This window comes from Sebastes fasciatus, chromosome 7 (genome assembly GCF_043250625.1).
Source record: "Sebastes fasciatus isolate fSebFas1 chromosome 7, fSebFas1.pri, whole genome shotgun sequence".
In the NCBI taxonomy this organism is placed as follows: Eukaryota; Metazoa; Chordata; class Actinopteri; order Perciformes; family Sebastidae; genus Sebastes; species Sebastes fasciatus.
The window spans coordinates 26,460,562-26,482,893 of NC_133801.1; the positions used below are offsets into that span (position 1 = coordinate 26,460,562).

General features: G+C 41.6%; 1 protein-coding gene across 1 annotated transcript in view; it reads right to left on the bottom strand.

Annotated features, from left to right (window-relative positions):
* The window catches only part of bcas3 (BCAS3 microtubule associated cell migration factor), a 351,373-nt gene that overhangs the window by 28,216 nt on the left and 300,825 nt on the right, over positions 1-22,332 (bottom strand). The window contains exon 23 of the mRNA XM_074640019.1: positions 1,785-1,961. Within this exon, the coding sequence (XP_074496120.1) occupies positions 1,785-1,961 (177 nt within the window). The remainder of the gene's footprint in view (positions 1-1,784; positions 1,962-22,332) is intronic.

A 22,332-nucleotide genomic window follows, 5' to 3' on the forward strand; every position in this document is an offset into this window, starting at 1 on the left:
GATTAGTCTACAGAGACTGAAGCCTCTCTGCCTGTATGAATGGATGGAGGAACCAACAAGTCCATCACATTCCCTGTGGACGATGTCTTCAGCACAGCTCAAGGCGCAGGAAACTCTGTGTGTGTGTGTGTGTGTGTGTGTGTGTGTGTGTCATGGCTGTATTTTGATGTAATGTGATCAGTAATGAATTTTGTGGGGCTCAAGATGCAATGGAGAGGGGGGAGGGTGGGGAAGGTGGGGGGGGGTAGGGCAAGAACAAGAGGCGACTGACTACTGGTGTCCGGGAGTCTCTAAAATCTAATCTAATGAAGAAACACAGAGAGGGTGGGGGGACGGCAGTAAAAAAGAGTGATGAGAAGTGAGAGAGAAAGAGAGAGAGAGAGAGAGAGAGAGGCTACAAATGAGGTTAAGCCTAACAGAGAGAGAGAGAGAGAGAGGGAGAGAGAGGGCGGGGGGAGACTGGACTGGATATGGCTGGAGATGGTTGGGGGGGTGATAGTCGATGCTAAATCCATTAGGGCCTTGTGACCCCCCCCCCACCCCAACTTCTCTACCCCAACGCCGTCCCCACCACACTCCACCCCTGTGGCTGCCTCTATGGAGTTGCACCCCCCCCACACACACACACACATTTAAATCAAAGGAACTCTTGTTCACTCAAGGAGGGGGGAAAGAGAAAGAAGAGAGAGCACTGCCACTTCCTAAACGAGTTAACCATTTGGACTGTCAGGGCCAACGGCATGTCTGCTGCAAACACACACATACACACACACACACACACACACATATGCAGGCAGGAAGCCTCAAAGTAAAGCAAGGCATGTGCAGATATGCCCAATCCTAACACACACACACATACGCACACACACACTCAAACAACCAGACCATCCCAGTAGTGCTGAGCTAATCCATCACTGGACCTTAACCTGGCAGCACTGTATACTGGGTAATGCCACAGTGAGGAAGTCAGGTTACCTAAGAAGACACTTAGCTGCACTGGACACATTTGTAATGGGATTTAGGAATTAGGAAAGAACCCAGATCACCAACGTGCTTTTGAAAGGACTCAGTGCTACAAGATCCACATGTAAAATCACCTTGCTCAGGTGCATAAAGCATCTTAAAGTGTACTCACGAATGTATGTTAAGCTACATCTTCAGGACATCCCTTACTAGGTTTTTGTTCATACTTACAGACATTTCTATGGCTCTAAAGAATTCCTTCACGTCTGATTTCCTTAGCAATAACAATATGCCAAAATAGTCGAGGTACTCTCAGCGGAGACTTATCTTGACAAGAGATGAGAGTGTTTTATTATGGATGTACAGACTGAAAATGTATCATGGACAGTGTGTAAAGACAGGTAAAACTCTGTGGATGCTTTATCTCGTCTGCCATTTTTTTGGTGCGTTTGTTCCTTCAGACTGGAAAATGTTTTTAGATCAGATTTACTTTGCAGTATAATGTTTTTGGCATTCATGCAACAAGAAAGACATCTTCTCCTCTGTACCACCTCAGTGCCATTTAGCTCCCTCATATAACCACATCATAAAAAGTTTGGATTAAAATCTAAACTGGAATAACCTGAGCAGGAGCAACGTCACTTTGGCACTGCATTCACCTCAGTGAAAGACCTAACATTAGTAATCTTCAACCTCCAATGCCTTTAAGTACAACTTTTAGGTGAAAAGTAAACAAAAAATAGCAGAACAGAAGTTTTATGGAAGTGGACATAATATGTTCATGTGAAGTGTTTGTATGTGTGCATGCATTCTCTACTGACCTGTAGCAGATCCTACTATATCCCTGGAGGGGGACTCAGACATGGCGTCAGCCAGTCTCTCCCGGAGGCCTTCGTCACTCGGGTCTGCTGAGCCGACGTTGTGCCGCGGCACGCCAAAGCTCTCCGGCCAGCTACCACATACTTCCAGCAGGGTCACGCCTCGCCCGTCAAATGGACCTGCAAGCAAAAAAACAAACAGGGTTAAGACTTTTTTGATTACCAAATAGATTGAGGAATGCAGAAATATTTGCAGTTGTCCTGCTGATTGGAAGGATCGGGATCAGGGCCTTCAGAGCCTGATCCATTTCTGATTCTACGATTGCTAACTCGGTGCAGGCAGTTTTAATTTCCACGATGATATGAATTTCGTGATGCAATCAGAGCAACTTTGGCTTAAAACTAGTAGCGGAACTAAGTACATTTACTCAAGTACTGTACTTGTACCTTTTTGTTATATTTGTTGTAGTTATCTTTACATCCCGACAGAAATCAATAAATGAAACGCTCTGACAAAAAAAAAGAGAAAATCTGGTATCTGTGGTTGTCACAGGACTGTAATAAGACTGTCCAATCATTTCATTCGGCCTGAATGAGTTGATTGGACAGGCAAGCTGATACAAATATCATACAACTGATTCATTTTCTTTTTAAGAAAGCAATTTTTGCTTTTGTGGAAGATTTCCAACAACATTGGCCTTTTTGAAGACGGACTCTTCTTTTTCAGAATTAAATATATTAAGAGAAACATTTTCTACCACAACATAAATTAAAGACACACCAGCTCCACTCGGGTTCAGCAGATCAGCTAGTTTAAAGTCACAAACACACACACACACACACACACACACACACACACATGCACACACACGCACACAACAAACAACTTGTAAGCACAACACAATCTTCATGTCTGTCAAACCAAATCCACACAGACCTACACTGCACCTTAATCTTTTCTCCTTTCTGTCTGCCGTAATATCTGCAATCAGAGAGATCTTGTGCTTTGGAGCCAGAGAGTCTGCAACCTGTTTCTCTCTGTGTGTGTGTGTGTGTGTGACAAGCCAGGCAGGCAGGCAGACACTAAAACAACTGGTTTATTCTATTAGTGTGTTCACTGGAATTGGTCACTGTGCCTGTCAGGACTAAGAGGTGATAAAGGCTGAAAGGGATGATTTAGAGGTGACGTAAATAAACGATACAAACACATGACATCACAGCTTCAATTTCTGCTTATCATCATCATCATCATCAGTTAAATTCTGCCCAGCTATAAATATGTGACAGACAGTGGGGTACAGGAAATGACTGACTCAAACAACACACAATCTTCATTATATCACTTTGAGGAACTTTTCTCTGTTGGGAAAACCGGCACGAGTGGCAAATCAAATCTTAGAGGAACAAACATGGAAATATAAAAGTCAGTGCGTTCAGTACAGAGGTAGAACTGGGGTTCAGGGATGCCAACTTTTCAATACAGTTTGGAGTGAGATTCGGTATCAGTGAAGTCGGTATATTTTATGAGTAGGCCTTCTGTGACTTTACCCGCCACAGGTTTTGATTTAAAAAGTTCAGCAGCCAAATTCTCAATTTTAAAGCATTTATAGATGAAAAGCCACGTCAATAATCATGGTCAATGATGAATACGTATGGTTGATCAGCATACTTGCCAACCTTCAGACATCACAGCCTAAATGATGCTGATTATTCACCCTGAGTTCACTTAAAAAGTCGTGAGAAGAGACAGGGCAAGGAAGCCATCACTCACACACAGATCCGAGCCTTTTTCTACTCTGGAGAATATTATCAATCAGAAAAGTTAATTTTTTTCACTCAAATGTGTCTGTATGCTAACTCGCTGAGTTCTGTTTGGTGGTTTATGATGCTTGTCCATAATTGCTATTCGACAATTTCTATTTGATGAGATGGATTCCTGAGATGGCACATACTATTATAGCTGCAATCGTACTTGGGCACGGTACGAATCAATTGTACCGAATATGAAAACGCCCTAATACTTTTTTTCTCTCAACAGAGAACATTCATATTAATATTCTCAAACAACTGTGATTCTGACAGCAAACACCTAGAATGTGCTTAAATCCTACCATCCTACATGTCTACCCACACACTAAGACTTGTGTGGATAGCTTTGAAAAGGTTGATTTAATGAAATTCTAAAATACGTAGGCATGTCAAAGCTCTGCCAAATGGTCAGCTGGAGGTTTTAGTGTGTTGTATGTTTAGCAATGAGCCACACTTCACTCAGTAACACTAAGCTGTGTTGTCCAGATGGGCCTTTACAGCTACAAAATTCAATTCAGCCTTTACAGAGACACACACATACACACACACACACACACACACACACACACACACACACACACACAACACACACACACACACACATCCCAGTTATCCAGTATTAAATCAACCATTGTGCACGACATAATAACATCATATCACCTCTAAGGCAAAACACAGGGCTGTTGTTTGACACACATGCACACACACAGACAGACACACATCTAACAGGCTCTCATGGACGGCTTTGATGGAGGGCCTGCTGGCACTAAAGGGGAATCCTTTGAAAAATCAATCCAACACACACACACACATACACAGGCTGCTTCTGAAGTGCAGCAAAGTTATCAGGAAGCTAAGCCACTGTGTGTGTGTGTGTGTGTGAGAGAGAGTGAGTGTGTGTGTTTGTAGGCTTTAGGAGGTCGGTCAGTGTTATCACAGTAGGGAGCATGGAGGCCCGTGCAGCCTCTCGCCCCAGCATTAGCACCTGTCACCAGCCTGCAGCGGAGCTGAGATTGGCCAGGCCTCAGGGTACACGCACACACACACACACACAAAGAAACATGCACACACACAGAAACATGCACACACAGTAGTCTGCTCCCTGATAACCAGCGAGACAGGCAGATCAAAGGTTTTGACAGCGGTGGCTTTTCTGGATGATAAGAGCTTGGCAGAAGGTTAGGAAGAGCTTTAGGTTTATCAGACCAGGCTTTGACCAATATGGGTATTTGAAGGCCGATACTGATAGCTTTAGACTGAAACTTTCTATACAGACACACAAGGCACCCTTTAGCGGCGGTATGAGACGCACCAGGCTTTCCACTAACGACAATGTAAACTCATCCGCGGCAACGGGAGGGGCGGTGGATGGGTCCGACAAACACAAGACTTTCATCCAGGAGACCGCTGTTGGTGTCCCGTGTGTTAAGTTTCACTTTCACTTTACAAACGTAGTAATTTTAAGCCCAACCATGTTGTTTTCTCCTAAACCTAACTAAGTGGTTTTGTTGCCTAATCCTAAGAAAGTGTTTTTTGTTTAACTCACAACATCAACCACGTGTTTACTGCGATCGAAAAGTGATGCCGAGAGGTCTGACAGAGCGTCAGTATGTGACGAGTTGGGATGAGAATGTGTTGGGGTGACCTACACTCAACACTGTGCCTAAACACAGACAGAGACACACTGAAGCTGCAGCTCTGCTAACATGTTGCCTGTGTAGACATGTAGTAATCATAGTAGTAGTTTGATTATTATATACGATAAAACAATAATATTACTACAAACATGCTTACTTTAGTTTAATCTCGTGAAAAAACTAATTTAAAAAACAATTAAGGACGGAAATTGACTTCATCTATCCACTGCATTGGTGTGAAGAGGCATGTATATGTCGTTGGCATCCAAATGTGTTTACTGACATCTTTCTTTTTTAATTTCATCTCTTTAAATCTTTGGAAATGTGAGGATGTGATGTTGGCAGGAAGAGGAGGAGGAGGATTCAAAACACACGCCCTGGATTGCTGTTTTTCCCTCCATCATGTTAAAACCGGGCAGATTAAAAGCCTCTCTCCACCCAGCTGTTAGCCCCCACATACTGGCCCTACTTATCCCTTCAGCCAGTGCTACTTTCCTTAAAGATTTAATCACACTGCACAGCGATGTGTGTGTGTATGTATATATATATATATATATATATATATATATATATATATATATATATATATATATGTATATATATATATATATATATATATACCTTTAGGATAGGGATTTAGGATGGCACAGTTGGATATGAACACACGTCACGTGCACCGCGCAATCACCTCTCAAAGACACATAATAGCATCAGAGCTTTACTGTGACCATTCAATTTGATGATTCACTGAGCTTTTACTTCTTCAGTAGAAAACAGTTCCATTAAAAACATTACGCAGCAAGCTACAAACTAAAGAAAAATAAACTTAAAGATTTTCTATATGATATCCAGAGCATTAATATAGCAGCAAACAACTATTGTCTATGTAAAGATATAGAGGAGTAATGTCTACCTGAGCAGAGAATGAAGTCCCTCTCACGGCCGCCGCTCTGCACTGCTCTCATACAGAGGTTACAGTTGATAACGCCGTGCCGACCGACGCCATTGTCGCGGAAGCGTAGCACCCACCCTCCGGTTCCCCCCTCAGGTTAACACTGTTAACTCTGTCAGCCGTGTTGCCTTTGTTTTCACCGTTAGCACTGTTAGCACTGTTAGCACTGTTAGCTACAAGCCACCGCCATGTTGAGAGCTGTTGAGAGGCAACAGAAATGCTCCCAATGTCGCATTTAGCACCTGTAATGCTCCATTAATATTCTGTTCACCATATCATCATTATCATGATTTATCAGGCATTATGTTTTCGGGTTGTCCGTCTGTCTGTACGTACATACGTATCGCTGTACGTACGGCTGTTGGCCGTCCATGAATATGATATCTCATGAACACCTGGAGGGAATTTCTTCAACTTTGGCACAAATATCCACTTGGACTCAAGGATGAAGTGATTACATTTTGGTGGTCAAAGGTCAAGGTCGCTGTTAACTAACTAATCCCATTATTGGCCATATGTCAAGAATTCATATGCTGAATATGACAATTTCACATAAATGTCATAAATGTTTGTCATAAATGACATACAACTGAAAGGTGATAATTCTAATTTCTTTTGATTGTATGATTTTATTGGCATATTGTGGCATGGCAACATACTGTATACAGTTCAGTAGTTGTTAAGAAAGAGCTGCCTTGGAGTCTTCATAGAAGTCACTGTCCGGGCGAACATTCTCTGTTATAAACACCTGATAGTATATCATCAACTGCTGTATGATATTCTCCCATCTATTGGCTAAAACTTCAACTCTGATGGCACATTGTTGCCAGCTCTATTAACATTTTTGAACTGTTTCTGGTCCCCTAATATCACTACTGACTCTGCTAAATTTGTTATGTTTTCAGTGCGACATTCCTCCGCAGTTAGAGTTGCATTGTGGGTAATGTAGGCGCCAGGTTTTGACAAGGAAGAACGATGCATGGTATGAAAAAAATGATTTTCTCTGGTTCTGCTGCATCGATATTGATTCATCATTGTGAATCAGACAACGTTATGGAAGTGCATTGCTAAATCTCTTCTAAGAGAGTTTGGGGAATCAGAGATTTAGGATAAGAACACAAAAATGTTCTTTGCAGGAGGCCTGGAAGCTATTTTATGAGGCTCCTGGTAGACCAATATCTTGACCAAGACTTGATTTAGCTTTTTTTCATTGTTACTCATCTGTATCTCACATGGTTGACTACATTTCTTTTTTTTTCTTTTTGGTGAAATGACTTTTTATGCAATCCAGCATACCTAACACAAATCTCAGCTGGTGGCTGTGATGTATTGTACAGTGTAGAGACTGTTGTCTCAAAGAAATGCTACACATAGAATCTTTAACTGTACACCCAGTTTAGACATATACTAGCACCTTACAGAAGAAAAGGTTGGCCACTTTAATTTCACTCTACAAACATGTTCTCGCCAGGAAGGTTAAAAACTCGACACACACACGCACACATATAGTTGAAGGTATAATGCTCTCAGGCCTCATGCCACTGTTTCTGGGTTACCTGTGCAGTTAAGATGCTAATGGCTGGTTAATGCTAATTCAATTAGGCTTTAGTGCGAGGGGGCTGATCGAACTAATTCCTTTATTATGGGTGCTGTATAATATGTAATGGTGCTTGTGTGTGTGTGTGTGTGTTTGAGAGAGAGAACGCTCGAGTGGTGTTTCTGGGAAGTCAGGCACTGAGAAAACAGGAACAGTCTGTTACTAACAAACAGATCGTAAATCAGGTGGTAGTTCAGGTGGGAACTACACTGAGTTATGAGTTCATTAGGCACACCTCTGAAATCTAACACGATCCAATGCAACAGCTTTGCAGCAAATCCCGTCTTTGTGAAGCATATAATGTTTCGTTTTTGTTAAGGCTGTGTCAGTCCAACTCTATGGTCATTTTGGAGTCTAGTTAATGGTGGTGTTGCACTGGACTGCATATTATTGAGAGGTTGTACTGGAACCTTCTGTTATTTGCTATTTGACGACTATGTGATGACCATAATGGCAAGCTGGTGACAAACAGATGCTAGCATGGAAACTTAACAAATGCAAAGGACCTGGAAAGAAAATAATGATGCATTTCCACAAGGAAACACAAGTAGTAAAGGGACATTTTTGATCAATGGTTCATCTGCGTTCTGCAGGCTGGTTTTTAAGGATTTGAGAGCTGCATAACGGCTGTCAACCCTGTCTCCTACAAAATATATTTATATCATGAATCATGAATTTCTTTTGGCTTCTGAAGAACCACTAGGTTAAAGGTATCCTGTGGATCTTTTGACCACTAGTACTGCTACGGAGCCATGCTTTTACGAGTGGTTCCCTGTTTTTGTACTGTGTACAAGGACGCACATGCACACCACGCTATTCAGCTGACTTGACAGTTAGTAGCAGTAATGCGGCCACAAACTAAGCCAACCAAGCAAACTGTAGAAATGCACCAGCAAAGGCATTGAGGAAGAAGACTGGAAGCAAACACAGCCTGGTCACCTAAATATTTCTTTCCCATACAACAAAACGTCATTGTCAATTACATTTTGAAGGAAAATATATTCTTATCATTAAATTTCATTTGACATATCACAAATACGTTTAATCCTGGAGACTGGTGTTCGTGTCCCATTTTAAACCAAAAGTAACGTACTTATTCTAACCCAAAACATGCTCTTTTACTAAATCCCCAAACTAAACGTAATTGAGAACGCAGTTTCGAAACAGAAAATGCACTATAATGTAGAAATGTTGATATGAAACGTATTTTGGTTCAGAAAAGTCGAGATTCAACGTATCCGTTGTTTGCAGAAACATACAATGACAACATTTTATTCTGCCGACTGGGTTGTGTAAACAATTCACTATTTAAAATATGTATATAAAAAAATCTGCTTTAATGAGGAAGGAAATGCATGATGAAATTATGATTATTATGATTATGTGTTTTAATTAGTTGTAGATGAATGTATTTTTTTTGGAAACAGGGCTTGATCTGAACACATTAAATGTACAAAGAAAATACAGTTTTTATATCAGCCTGTTTTTATGCAGCTGTGGGGAACCTCCATCATATCAGAGTTAGATGGCATTCAAAGGTCAGTGTAATCCTAGATCCTACGTACATTCCAGCATGGTGTTAATGCAGAGTACATTTCATTCATACTCCAGTACAATGACACCATTCACATGTTATATAGATTACTCCACAGAAACACACTTTTAATAGACTTTCACTTTCACACATACTTCTATGACTGTGCTGTGAACCCACACTGACATCCCTTCAGGCTGTGTGTGTCTGCATGTGTGTGTCAGAGAGACAGAGAGCGAGAGAGAGAGAGAGAGTGTCTCTGATATCCTCAGGGAAACACTGAGAGTGCTAGCTAGCTGGCGGAGTAGGTTTGTGGTGCAGTGTTAGTGTTAATGGAGATGTAAGCTCACAGGATTAGCACCCATAGGTAGGTATGTGTGTGTGTGTGTGTGTGTTCTTGACAGGCAGGGCCTTTCTTTCATTACATTAAGGCCAATGCCTCTAAATCATTTACTCCCTTTGCAGTCTCAGTGGTGTCGGTTAAGTGTTAGTAATCCCCATCAATACTGGGGTCTGCCTCAGGGCACTTTACTCACTACCACACACACTAACACATGTGCGTGTACACACTCACACACCAAAACATATGACATTCAGATATGGAGACGCATTAACCTGTACTGCAGTTAATTGCAGACGAGTCCACAGACTACCCCGTCACACTTACCGCCCACTAAGATAATTTCGAAGCATGTCAAATTAGACAGCAGCAGTGCTTTGCTCACTATTAGGTTTAACACTTTAACTGCAAGCTATGGCTCGTATGTGTCTGTCTCAGCACCATGTCATCCCACATTCACTCACATACACTCTCTCACAGACACGCACACAAACAGAAGTTTACTTGAAGCCAAAGCCTAACCTTAATATTTATGTCCAAACCCTAAACTCTAAAATGGAGACTAGAATGCAGATTTCTCACATCGACCAAACATTTTTTAAGTTACTGTTGGTCATATAATGGAACAATGTTGATTAAAAAAAATTAAATGAATAAATAATATAAAATTGTAATAGCTTTACCTAACGAAGTTCTATATAAAGTGCACTTCACTGATTTTACACATTAAGGTCAGCTCATTCATCACGTTGAGTATGACTTGGTCCAACGTGATCTCATGGCAAGGCATATCAATAGCATGACAATTTAAAGACATGCCGCATGTCTTGCACGCATTTTAAGCTCTCTCATCTTAGCAGTGACGACACAGACTAACTCCCGGCTAATCCAAAAATGTGAAAATAGGTGGATCGTGGGCGCAGCTGAGGCAGGCCCGGGTGACGCAGCAGAGCAGACAGCTAGTGGTGAGCAGCCTGAGACGGCACCCGCCTGTCACTCAAAGTGACCACGCCCTCAATTATGCTTAACTTTGAGCCTTGATATAACTTACACTGGTGAGTTATGTAAAATGTCATCCCCCTGTACAGTTGTCATGAACGGGGAAATTAGCTATGGAGAACAAAACCATTTTTGTACCAGGCTGTAAACATGTTTATTTATGCAGTAAAGTTGGGCATTTCAACATGGGGGTCTATTGGGATTGATTTGCTTTTGGATCCTCAAGTGGCCAATTGTGGAGCTGTGTTTTTTGTCAGTTCAGTTTTGAGTTCATTTCTCAGAACCAGAGGTTGCCACTTGGTGGGTACCCATAGAATTAATTTGCATTCAGATATCTTGAGGTGAGAGGTCAAGGGAACCCTGTGAATACGGCCATGCCAATTGTTCTTTGACATGCCAGGTTGGTACCAATGGATGCCTTAGGTTATCTTGTTTAAGATGATACCAGTATCTTCACTCAAAACTGAGCCTGCTCCAGCCTCTGAAAGACAGTAATGTCGGCCGAGGACGTCGGCGTCCTAGGGGAGTTTAAGAGGATAGTCTGCTTCTAACAGATCCATAAAGAAATGGTTTTCCCAGTTTGGTGTGGAAGCATGTGATTAGCCTGCACGTAGCCTCTCCCTCAAACCCATCCCATTTTGGATGAACTGGAACACTGACTGCGAGCCGGGCCTTACCGCCCAACATGGTTGGACCTCACTATTGCTCTTCCACACTCTGGTGGAAAGCAGCATATTAATGGCCATGGTTTGGAATGATATGTTCAAGATCACATATGGGTGTATTCAAATTATTTATTGGAAAATATAAACCTTGAAAAGTAATGAGAAAATCAACAGCAGAAGTAGTGAATATTTAGGTATTTCCAATGTATTAACATGGGGTAAGAGTAAGAGTTGTATATACATACATGTCCTATATACAGTATGTGTCCTTCATTACAGAATATTGCCATGGAGTGATACTTGTGCCATATGCTTGCGTGCCACAGACCCGAGTGCTGATGGCACAGCACATACATGCTCATGTTTGCACACAGATCAGGTAAACACACATGGACTGTGTGTGTGTGTGAGTGTGCATGTGTTTTCTTGGGGGCTGATTATGCTGGTTTGTTAGATCAAGTGGTGTGCAAACATACAGTGATGTGGGCACCTGAGTGGAGACAAACCCTGAGAGGGCTTGCACGAACATATACAACAACAACACATAAACCCATATACGACCACAGATTTTTAAAGTGCAGAACTACAGTCCAAACAGGGTCAGAGACACCAAACACTTCATCTAACACTAATGAGGATGTGTCAAAGTAGACAGTCTTATCCCTCATCAGTATCTCACTCTGAAACTCAGACACATTCTAAAGCTTGTTGTTGTACACATATATTTATTCCCACCAAAAAATATAATCAACAAAACTGTGTGTTTTGTTTCAGCACACACAGCACACTTCAGAAGTTTGCGTTATTGGCCATTTCATGTAGCATTGCACCATTTAATGTACGTCGATGTACTGTATGTACTGCCGTGCTTCAAAACTGTGCACAAGACACCAAAATATGAGTTAATATGAGTAGCATTTGCAAGATTTTGCCCTTTCGTGAAGTCTAACCCAAACAGAGACTGTACGATAGCACTGTGACGTCAGCGCTCTTAGATTCTGTTCTGTTCTGCTGGCAATAGAAAGGACACGAATAAGACAGATGCTGTTCAAGAAGACGATTCAAGGAAAATGCCACATCTGGTCACACAAGATCTCAGATGAAGATCTCAATAATACTGACAGCCGCAGCAGTCTGGTCTAACAGATCAAACATGAAGTATCAATGTCAGCATTTTTTTTAGGCTACATTATTCAGGGATCCTACACATTTGTATTTTATTTATTATTTTATTTTCACTAATCTCACATTGGCTTAAATGAATGTCAGCATTTTGCATTATTTATCAATTTAAAAGTAATAATGCATTAGGTGAAAAAGATGCGAACCCCCTAAGGGGGTCAGGGGGCATGCTCCCCCGGGATGATATCAGATTTGTGGATTTACAGTCAATTTTAAGGATATCGGGAAAAACTCACCTTAGAATTAATGTAATCTACTGCTGCAAAAGTAATGTAAGGGGGACATCAGTTCAGGGCATTTAAACAATATATGAATAAATTAATAATAATATTCCCCCCACCGCGGGTGCACCATAGGTCCTTCAGCCATTAGAACAGGCTGCAAGGCACGCCAGTCAGGTGGTGGGGTGTTTTTTGGGACAAGGCCCAGACTATAGCCTAAATTACACTTTGCACATACGCGAGCACGCCAGGGTCCGCGGGGGTCCGTGTGACGTAAATTTTGTCATCAGAGGGTGCACGCGTAGGTTCTGTGTGGACGTGCCGAGCGTAGCGTAGCGATGTACTGCGCATGTGTGGAATGTGTCCGCCAACCTGACATTATAAAGAGAACTACTACGCGTCCGTGTCGTCCACAGCTGTCCGTGTACACGGACATTCAGGAATATAATCGAGGCTTATGGGGGTTTGTTGAAACGGTTTGTTGGCGTGCGCGGCACAGTGGCAGCCGCCGACCTGCCCAGCTGCCCTTGGAGGAGGCTGGCAGACACGGACAGGCAACGAGAGACAAACGCCGAATGCGTATACCTCGGAGAAACCCCGCCCGGAAGCACAAGGGACAGAGCAATATAGGGGAAACAATGCCGGCTTGAGTGGACAGAAACACCAGACCCTCACATAACGTTAGACATTCTTTGAGATTTTTATGGCAATATTTTAAACATTAGCCAAAACAATGTATATTCAGAACTTTTCCAATCTAATTTCACAACTTTTCCAGGAGTTTCGTGAACATGGAAACCCTGATTATTAGAATGTATCAGAGTTTTTTTCAGAAACTTGCATGAAGATGGTGTTCATAAAGGAAATCTGGTCAGACAGAGAAGACCTAGCACAGGACTATAATAACTGAGAGACAAATCTTTCAGGGAGGGTAATAAAGAGATGAAGGGACAGTGAGGTACATTTGAGATGCTTTTATATGTAAGTATGTACGAAGTTTTCAGGCTGGCTGCAAATTTCCACAGCTGCAGAGGGGGAAAGTAATTCAATATGCTGATAGAAAACAGCTGACAGTGATTACGAAACTTACTCTATCAACATGCTTGTTTGGACAGTGGCACATATAAACTAAACCAAGCGCTGGTTCTTCTTAACTATTTGAGACCAAAATGGTTAAGAAACGATCTGCGCCCAAATCAGCAGGCAGTCAGTCATGCTGGCAGGGTTTGCGCCTAGCTCTGGATGTCTTTTGATGGTTCTGCTGCACTAATGAACGTCGCAGGAAAAGAGGGTGAGGAGGTGAAAAGAGAAGGGGAATTAAAGTTGCCTTGAAAAAGAGCCCTCCCTGGTCCTGCTGTTGGTTTCCAGAGAACATTAATAATGGCCTGAATGGGACACTGATTAGAAGGAGGCCATATATTTAACACTAAGCAGACCCCTGAAAGGGTGTGTTTGCTGACAAACGAGGAGGCGTGCTCCGACAGCCTATACGTAAGAACTATATTTGGACAAGTGTGGCGTATGTGTGATCCTTATGAGTGTGGTGTGTTTTTGTACACATGAATAGTTGCATTCATTTCAGGTCAAAATATGGGCATTTGAAAAATGAGAAAGGGGCTGTGAGTTGAGACCGGTTTGAAATACTGTGTGGTGGGTTTTGCTCTCGGAATGGACCAGGAGATGCTTGTCATTTGCTTGACATAATTGTGTTCCAATCCCAAGTACAGAACCCAGATGATGACTCGTCGCACGTCTATGTTCACTCAAACATCAGCACTGTCAGTTGGTCAAAGGTGCTAATTCGCATGTCAAAGTTCACCGAACTTGAATTCTAAGTGAAAGGACTGTGTAAGAGCGATTCCATTGGTTAACGTAACAAAAATTCTGCTCCTGAACTCTTACTGTTGCGCTGTATCTGTGAGGCTAAATCAAAGGTACACCAACTAGACCAACTGGCCAGCATACAATGAATAAGGTAGCAACTACTGGTTTTCATTTCACCACCCTGTGGCAATCAAGTTCATCAAGGACATTCAGCTTCCTAACTAGCTGCATGCTTAGACTACTGGCTACAGATTATTACTGGATAACATTTACCGACCAAGGTAAGACTTTTCTTTTTTTAACTTCTGAATTACCACACTTTATTGAAAATAACACAAACAAATTGAGTGTGAAGGGTCATTCTTGACCTCGGAAAGGTTATAGTCGTTTTGGGCTTTAAAGTCCCGAGAAATGAAAAATAAATTTTCCAAGTTTTAATCCTGTGTCCCCATGTTCATTATTAATTTATCTCTTGTTATATGCCAAATATAGGTCAAAGAAAATCAGTATCAGAGTATTTTTTACATTAAAATCTGATCAAAATTCCTCTATTTTCTCTTATTATAGTCGATTTCAAATGTTTGATGACTCATCCTGCACTCGGGGGTGTTTAAAAAACTTCATCCAATCAAATAAGACTTTGGGCGACTAGCTCGCTGGAACTGGTTAATTAGCTTGTATGAGCTTTCAGTAACGTTTATCATAAGAGAGTTACTTCTTAATGATAACCGTTACTGAAATATTTCAGTTCAAAATGTTTTATTTGGGATGAAATTTTATTTGAATTAATCTAGAAACTAGAATCGACAGGGTTCTACATTTAAAGTCCTAGTGAAACCATCTTTAGCTTCTCTACTGTGAGTGATTCCCAGTGAAACCGAATATTTGAGCGGTGTACAGTTACAAGAGCGATTTAAATAAAATTCGGCACATTTGATTGGACCGCTAAAAAAGTTTGCGGGCTTAGAAAGTAGCGCGATATGGAGCTACAGAGGACTGTGGTTCGGCTTCACACACACTTCACTTATCTCTAAAAGTTGCAGATTGATTGATGGATGGATGTCACGATATTATTGGTTGAAAATGGTAGGTGATAGCTTACATAAGCACCAAGGTTATAATAGATTTGAATTTTCAATTTGTTTTTATTGTATTTTAGGTTTGACTTTTCGATTTCATTTTAGACTTTCAAAATGACCATGCCACTTTTTCTTCGCCAAAATTTAGCGGAAGTTTGGAGCTTTATTTAACCTCCTTCGCGACAGGCTGGTATGACATTGTTGGCATCAACTTTGACAGCCATAATATATATGAACTGTAAATATTCCTTGTAAATATAATTTAGTTTTTTTACTTTAATATAGTGTGTTCTATTTTATTGTTTTTATTCTATACTAATTTAAATAATATCTGTTTATATATATTTTTTATTGTGTGTAGCATGGAGGAGGCTAAACCTACATTTCACTGCGCAATCCTGTATTGCATATGACAATAATAAATCCTTGAATCCTTGAATAATTTTCCTGGACCCAACATCATCACAAAACGGACACAGAACATCTTTCATCTGGTCAGAGACGTGGCGCCCACACAACTAAAAACTCCCTTCTGGGCGCTAGATATTGTTTTCCATCAAACCAAAACAAAGACTGGGGAGTGTACACTTCACGGTGCTAGCATGGCCAGCTAATTGATTTCAGGCCCGATCGTGTTGCTGTGTAATGGAGCAGGCTAACGTGATGATGAAGCTGGGATGGTCATGGTGATGACTTTCACAGGGACTCCAGCCTCATTTGTTTGTTTGACAGGCTGCAGGGTTGTGTGTGTGTGTGTATGTGTGTATGTGTGCATGCATGTGTGTTTCTCCATTTGGCATAAAGGATATGGATTAAGCTATAGAGGTGACAGATGATATGTTTACAGGAGAATGTTTGCTTTCTGCACAATATTCAATTACAGGGTTTGTGTGTGTCACCGCCTGTGAATAAACGCGTGTGCAGAGTGTGTGCATGCCTAGTCATCTGTGTATTACAGGCTGTGTGTGAAAGGGTCACTCGCCTTTATCAATCACACAGAATTTGCTTACTTCCTTCTTCACCGTCTCTCCCCTCAATCTAAACCCCACACTCTTCACTTCTTATTCTTTCTGGGAAGTTGTCCAGTCCAAATCTAAACCGGTGCTGTCCACTGTTTACTGGAGTTCCGACACAGCACAAATAAATAGCTTAATGTTATTTACAAAACAGACCTACTCATATACAATGCTGCCCCAAACACCCATCCCTATAAACCAGGATTGGATGGTGCAGGGGTGTTGTGGTATCAGTACAGTTGGTGGTACTGAACATGGCAGTGGCAGCATGACGTGGCATGGCATCCTGAGATGTCTGACTGTACTCTAAAGGAAAAAAAAACAGCATTTGTCATTTATTTAAATGCCTGAATGAACTATGATGGTGTTTAGCGGGCACTCGACAGAAAAAGTCCTTGCATTAAAACAATGCAAGGGTTTATGTTGGTGGCGTATTGTTTAAGGTACCAGCGAAACGATGAAATAGGATCTGATAGGATAGGATTTGAGAAGTTCTATGACTTTGAAGGCTTATCAGACAGCAAAACACTGCACAGCTGTTTATATCACAATACGACTGGATTTTACAACTCTGGAAAGTGATCACAGTGGCAATCATTTTATCTTTCCCGAACCCTAAAAGCCGGGTTATACTAGAAAAGAATGTGTTAACGGCACACATTTTCACACGGTCTCAGCCGGCATTCACTGCACTGGGTTGTACAGATGATAAGTGACAGAAAGAGTTGGCCAGCTGGCCGAGTGGGTGTGAAAGTTGCATTTTCGGTTCCAATGTTGGAAAGGTGTGTGGGAAGAGGGGGTTTCCTAAGCTATTCGACCATCCGTAAAGCAGTTCTGATAGTGAAGTATACTGGCGTTTTAATCCTGAATATAAAGGCTCCGTAAACTCTGAGTAGTTTTCATGCCTAAACCTAACTTGACATGGGAGACCACTGTTTGATTTCTGTTTCCTTCCTACTGCCCCGGCTGCCTGGCTGCACAGAGGCGTGATGCTATACATACTGTGGTATGCCAGCCTGTTCTCACTCCAGAGTCGTCAACTACGGCTTGGTCAGTAGCCCTATACGCGTCAAACTATGATGCTCTACGTGGCCATAATTATGACAGGAGTTAAGGAGAAAGTCAGGTGGTAGTATAAAGAGCGATAAAGTCTGCATAGCGATGAAGTTGGGGTGGATGTATGGGTCAAAATAACACAGGACTTTCACCCAGGAGGCCACTTCTCATGTCCCATTACGTAACGTTACGTAGCCTGCTTAATTTGCCGTGCGTACGTAACGTAGCCTGTTTAACTACGTAACAAACACACTTATTTGAACCCAAACCACCATCTTTTCCCCAACCTAACCAAGTTGTTTCCTGTGCACACAGAAGTTGATTTTGAAAAGACGTATATGCATGTAACAAGTGGAAAATGACACGTGCAAAACTGACCGTAAAGCGTCATTGTTTAAAGCATATAGGTTTCTGCCGGGTTTGATGAGCTGGGAGTGAGAATGTGTTGGGCATGCTGTGTGAACAGTGGTGATAATATTGTACCGTGCCTGGCTTCCTCTCAGGGGGAGGTAAACGAAGAGGATTCCCAAAGCCACAGCCTCATGTTCCTGGAAATCCCTTACAATCCCATTTGATCTTAACGCTCTGCCTCGCCTAATGTGTCCCTAAGCTGGCCTTATCACACCACAGAGAGGGCCAAAGGGGATAGACTGAAAGATCTTCAGTTGCACAGCTAGCAGGTTAGGGTATGCATCAGCTTCTATAGCAGCTCAGACAACTTGTGCTTCATCAAACCAGTTGAGCTCAGATGTTTCACATGCTCTATCCTGCATGACATCTATACAGGCAGCAAGACAAGAATGAGAATGACCATGTGGCAAGACAGAGAGATGAAGATAGAGAGAGACAAACAGCCAGCTGAAGTAAAAGCATTATGACTCAGCCAACCCTACTCCACTAGCCTCTTCATTCAAAGCAAATAAATCCTCCATTATCGTGTCTCTCTCTTGGGTCTAAAAGAAAGCATCTTACAGGGAATTAATCGTATTGTACGGAAGGGAGGGGAGAGCCCATTTCATTTCCTCATCAACTTTGGGGAGAATTGTATTGGAAGCCAAGCAGCCACCTGGGAATGGCCTCCTCTCCTCTTTCCTCTCATCTCCTTGTTTGTGCCTCTCCAAAGCCATTTGTCTGCTCTTTCCGTCCAACCCGTTCTCACTCCCAACTCGTCAAGTACCAACACTTGTTCAGTGCGCAGCATCCCAGTGGGACCACTGTTCATGTCCCGTGTGAAACCAAGTCAACGTTGATTTATTTTATTGTAGCTTTGTTACGTAACCTACATTGGAAGTTTATTTTGAGAAGAGACTGTATGCATGTAACAACGTGCTGTCCCTGACATGTCCAAAACTGATGCTAGAGGGGTACCTAGAGTGTCATAGTTTGAAGCGTCGGGCCACTGACCCAGCGTCGGTATTTGACAAGTTTTGAGTGAGAATGTGTTGATCCGTTGCGGGCCAGGCCTCGCTCCTCTTCTGTCTATTCATACATCTCTGTGTCCTTCTTCAGGTGTTTTCATCGCCACACAATCCAACATCATACAGCACAGTCTGTTGTGCGGCTTGTGAGTCATCAGCTTGAGTCCGTGGACCAGCTCGGACACATTGAGGAGCAGAAATGGAGGGAGTCCACCGGAGTGTGGTTTCAGCTCTGTGCAAGAACTTGTCAAACTGCATGAAAATGAATCCGACTAGAGCTGGAAAAGTCAACTTAGGAAAAAGAAAACGTGTGCGAATAAGTGTGCATGTGTGTGTCCAACTCGTGGCCAGCCAAGCCTCCTCAGACCTCTAAACAAGCACCATAAATTCACCCTCCACTTACCTGCAGTAAAAATGTCAGGAGCGAGGCTTTTATTGGGCCACACACACACATTCGTACACACACTGAACCCGCTTAGAAGTCACTAAATACACACAACCTCACTCTCCTAAACACACACACCAAAGCCTTTTACTCACTGTCCATCGAGTCTAGCAGCTTTACATTGATATTGACATGACATGCCGGCGGTACGGAGGGACTCCATGCTAACGACATTAGCCACATAGATCCTGTCACAGCCACTCTGTCACCTCCATACTCCCCCACCCTCTGACGTACAGACAAGTGCAAAGAAATAACATAATGTAAGGTGGAAGAAAAATTACACATTTAATGTCACAAATACCATCTTCCTCAGAGCGATATTTCCTGACAATATTTCTTCCAAAGATAGACATAGAGTTTAAAGGCATTACTCAAATCCCAGAAATTACCATTGAGTTCAATATCCTTTCATAGCCAATAACTCCACATTGTAATAAAGTTGGACATATCCTATGACAAATTTCATGATGTACACCACAACAATTACCATATATTTTACAAATTATTTTCTAACTTAACAACAAACTAAACATCTTTAATGAAATGCAAAGTTAGGTTTAGTAAAGTTAACTAAGTACTTAGTTATTAAGTGATATTAGTTGTGCAAGTTACAATAAGTAATATTAAGTCAAGCTTAGGTTATTATTTTGGTTAGGAATAGATTAAAGATTTGGTAATGGTTTCGCTTACTTTACTGTATTGTTAAAACAAAGACACGGACTAAAAAAAAACACATTTTAAAGAAGTAAGTAAAAAGAAGTAATAATTACTTTTTGTGAGACCAAAGTGATGTGTATGACAGCTTTAACATCATGCTGAAACCTAAAACTTCACTAGTTCCCAGGCTTTTCCAAACAGTTTGTGCAATTCACTAAGATCAAGAAGCGGTTGTTTTCACCTCGCTCTTCATCTCCAGACTTTCTAGACCTCTGCAGTAACCATTTATCCTTCCAATGATGCACTCTTCAGTCAAACTGACTGGAGAGAGAGAGAGAGAGAGAGAGAGAGAGAGAGAGAGAGAGAGAGAGAGAGAGAGAGAGAGAGAGAGACAGAGAGAGAGAGAGAGAGAGAGACAGAGAGAGAGTAAAACCTAAACTATCTTTTAGTGTTTCATACTGTCCCCCACACGAAAACACCAAAAAACCTAAGATGAACCAAACAGTGTCACAATGTTTACCAGTAAGATATATCCAATCTTTTATTTGTTTCACTGTCTGTGTGTGTGTGTGTGTGTGTGTGTGTGTGTGTGAGAGAGAGAGAGAGAGAGATTGTCCTTGTGAACATGTAACCTGCCAAAGCACCAAAGGTTAAAGGATGGTAAGTATGTATGTTCCCCCTCCTCCTCAACATACACAGATATGAAAGCAAGCAGCAGTGAACAGTAGTGTGTGTGTGTGTGTGTGTGTGTGTGTGTGTGTGTGTGACACATCTGGGAGTGTAATCAGTGGGCTTCTTTCAAGAGCTGCCAAAGCAAACAGGCCAATAAGGAATCCACTTTACAGACCATCGATCTCCGCTGGCCACAGCCAACACAAACACACACACACACACACACACACACACACACACACACACACACACAGTGGGATGAGGAGTCACACACACACATACACACAAACACACACACACACACAGAAGAATGGCTAAATTCACATACAGTACATTACCCACCTACACTTATACTCTTACAAATGTGCACAGAGCAGGAAGACAGACACTCATGTGAACCCACACACACACACATGCAGGATGTCCTACAACCTGGCAATGACACGCACGCACACTCGCACACACTTACACACTTACACACTTACACACTGCACTACAGTGTGCATTATCTCACGCTAAAATAGACAGAATACGATGGATGGTATAATTTCTCCAAAATAGAACGAGTGTGCATAGAGTTGCTACTAGTTCACCTCCGCTGTCCACACGCAAAACAGACACACAAGACTATGTGTGTTATCAATGTACGTGCAGTTGGTACTTGCGTACAAGTGAACACAGAAATTTATTTTTGAGAAGATGCGTATGCATATAACGAGCGAAAAATAACACGCAACACTGACGTTAGAGGGGTATGTAGAGCGTCATAGTTTGAAGGTTAGTTGCATAATACAGTATATTCTAATATATTTCTGCAAATTTCCCTTTCTGAATTGAATAAAGCTCATCATTTTCTGTTTACATTATTACAGATTTTTCCTGAAAAATAACCTCTTTTTTTTTTATTAAAAAAAAAAGAAGCAAATTGGTTTGAACTGATTTTCATTTGGATTTTATGTCCTGACACACCCAAAAGTTATCATGTGTCACTGACATTAAACATCACAATTTAAAAAAAAGAATTGTGGCCCCAAAAAGACATTAAGATGAAAATTCGATTTTTGCACATTTGTATTTTAAATCTGATGATAGTTTTTAATAACAAATAATAATAATAATAATAATAATAATAAAACATTCACAGATGTTCTTTGAAAAAAAAAAAAAACTAGCCCAATCCATGATATTCCACTGACCAGGGGAGACCCAGGAGAGTTTTTCCAACAATTTTATTCTTGTGCAAACTTGTCCTCTGCTTCTCTCAATTTACCTTTTTTTTTTCTTTTTCTTTTTCTCCAACCAGACGGGGGGAAAACACAGAGATGCAAACAAATAAACAATGGAAATATTGTTATGGGGAGTCTCTGAATGATTCAGAGTGTCCTGCACTGAAGACCATCGGCGTCTAAAACACTTCCAGATGAGCCTCAGACAATAGGAGAGAA